Source organism: Branchiostoma floridae, chromosome 2 (genome assembly GCF_000003815.2).
Source record: "Branchiostoma floridae strain S238N-H82 chromosome 2, Bfl_VNyyK, whole genome shotgun sequence".
Lineage (NCBI taxonomy): Eukaryota > Metazoa > Chordata > Leptocardii > Amphioxiformes > Branchiostomatidae > Branchiostoma > Branchiostoma floridae.
This window is the reverse complement of record NC_049980.1, coordinates 31,335,408-31,340,961: the sequence shown is the minus strand read 5'-3', so window position 1 is coordinate 31,340,961 and position 5,554 is coordinate 31,335,408. Positions and strand designations below refer to the sequence as shown.

The window sequence follows — 5,554 nt, the reverse complement described above, 5'->3', positions numbered from 1 at the left end:
TCCTATCCAAAAAATTCTACTGTAAATGCATTTAAGTTTGCGGGGATTTAATTTTGCGGTAGCGGGAAAAAGGACTTTTCGCGGTGGATTTAATTTTGCAGTAACACCATAGACTGCAGTCTAATAACATAATATATTTGCGGTGGTTTTAAGTTTGCGGTCCCCGCGAAAACCGTGAACATTAATCCACCGCGAACATTTCTGCATTTACAGTATTCTATTCTGCCCAGAACCAGCCAACCCCCCCCCCCCCCCTCCCCGTTAAAATCCTGGCCCCAATGAGTCATCCCCCTGTGCCCTGCCCTGTGACATCCCACCCTGCTCCTGACCACCTCACACTGACAGCACCTGCTGAGTCTGCAGTAACACTACCACTGAAATATCTCCTCAGCAATCCCACCTAACAAGTCTCCAATGAAAATCCCATCTGCACAGTCCAAACAGAGGGGCTAAATTAGGGCCTGGGGGGACCTTTCATCTGGAGAGAGAAGACCTCGCCAATGGGAATCACATGTGGTACATGTGTGTGCAGGAGTGAGTCATGGAAATGTTATCTCTAATGTCAGGAAAAAGTAAGGATCAAGTGGCTCTTGTTCGTGGGTCAGGGAGAGCGAAAGCAAAAATGCAAGACCACATTGTAATCTATAGGTCTGGGAGAGCTTTTTCTTCAACAGATAAAAATAAATTGCAAGACCACAGTCATTGTAATCTATAGGTCTGGTAGAGACATCCTTGTCAGCTTTTTTTTCTGACAAATAAAAATAAATTTCTTCCTGACATAGTTTAACGTGTGCACTATGCATGGATATGATTGAAATACAATGTACCTTGATAAGGGGAATGAACGCAACCTTAAAGAATCTATATTTCACAGCAATTTTGCTTGGCAAAGAATGTCAAAGCAAGTAACAACAAGATTATCAAGGGAAATGCAATACTTGTATTCTTTAAGCCAATAAGTAGGGTTTACCTAGATGGACCTGTTGCTAAGTCGCAAGGGTCTAGGTCAAGTTCTTCCATCCCCAGACAGAAGTTTGGCTGTTGTGACATAAAATTTCACCCCATCGCTTTAAAAAATCTGAACTTCATGACATGTACCACAAAATGAGTGGGACAAAAAAAAAGGTCTTAGCTGGAGACAACCCTATCAGAAGTACTTATAGGTACTTTAAGTCTATAAAGAAAATAACTCAAAGACTTTGAGTTATTTTCTAGACTAAAATAGTCTTGTGTAATAGACTACATATTAAGTACATTGTTCTTCATTATACGCTCTACGTAAAACAACATGCAGGATCCCTTGTGGAAGCAAAAGGGAACTCAAAATCTTTGGTCCAACGTGTATCTTCAGTCCATTACACCCAAGCCTTTTCACTAGAAGCTGTGACCATATACTGAACTAGTAAAGATTTGACAGATCGATGAACGAATTTCATATATTAACAGCAAATTTTCTTACGCTTTATGTGTTTGTAGTATTTTTATACTCTTTTTTGTAGTCATGTGAAGGATCTATAGTTTTTGTTTTTGTTGTAATCTTTTTTTCATATCATACAAAATGTACTTCAACACCTTGGATCACATTCTGATTATGAAGCCAAGGTTCACAGAAGTCCAGTTTCAGTACCTGTGCAGGCCCTCACCCAGGATCGCTGTCTAGTGCAAAGGGAACCTTAATGATGACGGAGAACTTCCTAATCAACCTTAATTAAGTGAGAACAGATGTACCTGTAGACATTCCTGGCAACGTAGTTGGCAAGACTCAGGTCCCATTATCCTAATCACCCCAAAGGGTCTGCATGCTCTTTTCCGTAAAGCGTAGGCACGCCTTTTCAATTTCCCGTAATTCGTAGGGAAGCTAATACGTAATTTGTACTGGGATGAAGCGTAAAGCGTTAGTAGCTTTCGTAAATTTAACATTAAACGTAGTCAGCTATCCCGAATTTAGCGTAAAGCGTTGTCTGGATCCCTCATTATCCTAATCACCCCACCTCCACAGGTCTACTCTGATCTACTAGCTCATTTGCACAATTTTTACGACTGCCTTCATCCCGTGACTGTACTTTACGAGAGGCTGCATCTGTAAGGCGTCTGCAGCCTATTTTGAGTTTCCTTTGTCGCCTTCCTTGATTTTAGTGTGTACATGTAATACCTATAGGGGGTGGTTCTGAATCTAGTAGTCCACTACTGTGCTCTGTTGCTGCAGTGGTCTAGACACCCTGCAACTGCAGTCAGTCTTTCTTAAAATTTCTTCACTGACTGTCCTGTTCATCGCAAGCTTCCATAGCTGCCATAGTTTCTTTTCTGACTGCAATGGTCATTTTGAATCTAGCATATGGCATTGTCAGGGATCCCCCCATGCAGACCCCCCTTTACCGATCATGAAAATATGGAAACTTGTTCATTGTCTTCCTCTGCAATTGTTAAATTGTGACTTCAGGATGCCTGCAGTCTGGGGACTTTTTTTAATACTTTTTTCACCTTACAACATACATAAATATAAGCACGACTTCTATAATCAACACAGAAGCTTAAAAGCGTGAGATCCTTTCAGGTTGAAGTACAGATTGACTTAATCCACACATGGTGGGGAGTGGTAACTGCTAACATCTGTACAAGGGGACCGCGTGCCTTTTCTCAAAGAGTGCAGTCAAACGTTCTAATTCCACTTAATTCGTAGCCAGACTTGCAAAATAGCAGTTACTCAAGCTACTGAATATGATTTTGGAAATGGTCAAATGTTTCCGGTAGCATCCACAACTTTTCATAACTGTGAATTCATATGCAAAAGTGGTGAAGACAAATTTGACATAGTTCAATAGATTCTGAGTTTATCAACATAATATCCTATTGAGACTGCTCAAATTTAACATCAAGTTTAATTAGAAGTTGTGTATTCTACTTACAGCATAATTGGTACAAATGTCATGAACTTAGTGGATGCATAGAGTGTAATTATAACCTCAGTGCACGACCCACATACTCTAGCTAGAGAATGGTTGTTGAAACAAACAAACAAATAAAACAAACAACCCCCTACCTTGAGAGCTGTGTTCACTTGACGTCTGTTGCCCGTCCTCTTCCATGTGCACCTTCCGACTCCCGCTGCTGCCGCGCCGGTCCAGTCCGACCTGCCACACCACAACGGGACATCAGTACCAACACCTTCTCACAACATTCATCAAATCATGGCGCAGAGATATAACGACAACGGTGACGTCCATTGAAACATTTTTTCTCTCCCTTCTACGTTATGATCATCATGTAACATTAGACCCGGCCAACAACTGCTTTGGTTATGGAAAAAGGGAAAACCCCTAGCCCCTGTATTGATGGTTACATGTAAGGCCACAGCAAGTAAATTTTATGGATGACATTAGGGCACGCATTAATTTTCGCCTGATTTCAGAAGAAAAAAACAAGAATCTTTTTCTTCTGCAGGGATGGTCAACATGACGATAAAGTACCAAAATGACCAAATATGTTGTATTGTCGCATAATAATTGTACTTGTAGAAGTGACACTTGCGAGGTATCCAGGGCTGTAGTTGTATAATTGAAACTTATTGGATAGTTGTAAAAGTCATGAGTGTGGTTACCAACTTTGTTGGTGATGCCAGTCTACCACACTAGTGTCACTTTTACCACACCAGTACATGTCTTGAATACAGGAATGAATGCCTTGTTGGCTCTGATACCATGTTTTGTCCCTTTAATTCTTGTTACAACATTCATCACAACTTTATGGTGCCTACTTTTGAAAATGTAGCCATCTTGTTTTTTTCACCCATCTTATTTTTTTTCCGCCCTATCGCACTATTTTTGCAGTCTGCAGAGGATGTCATCCATAAAATTTACTTGCTGTGGCCTAAGGCTTTCTAGACAGGAATGTGCAAGATGTAAACTAACAAATGTTTCATGAATCCAATGTCGAACATAATACAATACAAAGAAAGAAAATACTGTTTGACAATTTCATTAGAAGTCTTAAGATTTGGGCAAGACATGCAGTACAACATTCTCACACTAGGGGGAGCATGCGCACAGTGTGTCAGTGGGCTTCAAGTAACTTTCTGCATGTACGTGACATTGTACGTCTACTGGAATTGGGCATCATGGAGTGAATATGAAATTTGCTAAAACAGCAAAAAGTTGTGCTAAAATAATTGGCAGGATATGTCAAGAGTTCCATTGATAGTTTCATTGGATTGGTAGGTTGAAACAAGGAAAATGATGTTCTTGTGAGCCAATACAGCAGCCTGGTATCCAGCCGTATTATAACTCCCAAGTCTCTTCTGTCCTCTTCGCAAAAACGTCTGGCTTGGTTGATTTCAAACCGATTTCCCGTTACATCACTAAGTCGCTAGTAGCTAATAAATATGCATGAGATGCGCTCTTAGCTGGTGCTCTTTGGAACAAAGGTCACGAAGCTTGCACAATTTTGCAGGATGGTCGAATTGGTTTTGTTGCGTATCTGGGCAATATTATCGCCGATTTCCATCCAATTGCGAAGAGGACAGAAGAGACTCAGGAGCTATAATACAGCTGGATACCAGGCAACCAATAGAGCAGAAATTCACATGGACAAAGTTTCACTAGCTACATGTACACTCCTCGGATGTGATTGGTCTTTTGTCTTTATGAAGCAAGGAGGAGTAAACTCTTCAGGCCCTATGGAAGGAAGCTAGCTGGGGAGTTATTCACACATTGGCCGGACAAATTTCCTCTAGGTTGTGTCACAGTCAGCAACATCATTTTCCCATGTTCCAGGGTGGTTCCCAGGGTATTTTCAGAGCGTAAGGGTCAGGTACAGAGGGTCAACTTGGTGTAGTCATACTCATAACCACAAATAGCTTGAATGCCAGACTGTTTCCAGGGCTTGCACGACTCCTTGGCTCTAGGGCCAATATTTCCCCAAAGAAATTTTACAACAGGGTCCCTGAGTTAGACCTTGTTCAGGGTCTAGCTCATAGGAGCTAGTCTGTGCAGACCCTGGAAACAGTCTGGCATCCAGGCTAAGCCACACAGCAAGCAATGAAAATTTTGAGACCCTCTAACTTAGTCTAAGCAGACAATATTTCCTAGGCCCCTACGCTGATTGAAAGACAGCATAGGGGCCCAAATCACAGCATCATCTTTACTGGTGACAGCCTTGGAGACTTTTTTATGCTCAAATGCCCTGGGGACCACCTTGCAAGAGTTGTAGTGTAAGGGCCGATTTACACGAGGCAAAAAAATGGCTTGTCCTAACAATGTCCTATGACATTCGACGCGTGGCGTGTGTCCTAGGACGCTTTTTTGTCCAGATAAAAATAGAAATGACGTGCTGGGGCGCGCCGCAGTGTGGCACCTCCACCATGCGCCACAATGCGACACGCCACAGCACGTCATTTTCCTTTTTGTCACGAGCAAAAAAAGCGTCCTGGGACACGTTCTGCGCGTCGAACGTCATAAAGCCCCCTTTACAAATCAAGAATTTAGCTCGGCCGAGTTGGCACCGAGATCTGAATTACGAGAAGGTATGACCCTGATGCTGACGAAGAAACTCTGCCATT

At 42.0% G+C, this 5,554-nt stretch overlaps 1 protein-coding gene across 9 annotated transcripts in view; it reads right to left on the bottom strand.

Moving 5' to 3' along the window:
• The window catches only part of LOC118409989 (A-kinase anchor protein 13-like), a 90,141-nt gene that overhangs the window by 15,505 nt on the left and 69,082 nt on the right, over positions 1-5,554 (bottom strand). For all 9 annotated transcript variants that reach the window (XM_035811427.1, XM_035811422.1, XM_035811421.1 and 6 more), the window contains one exon: positions 3,041-3,131. In XM_035811427.1, coding sequence (XP_035667320.1) covers positions 3,041-3,131 — 91 coding nt within the window. The remainder of the gene's footprint in view (positions 1-3,040; positions 3,132-5,554) is intronic.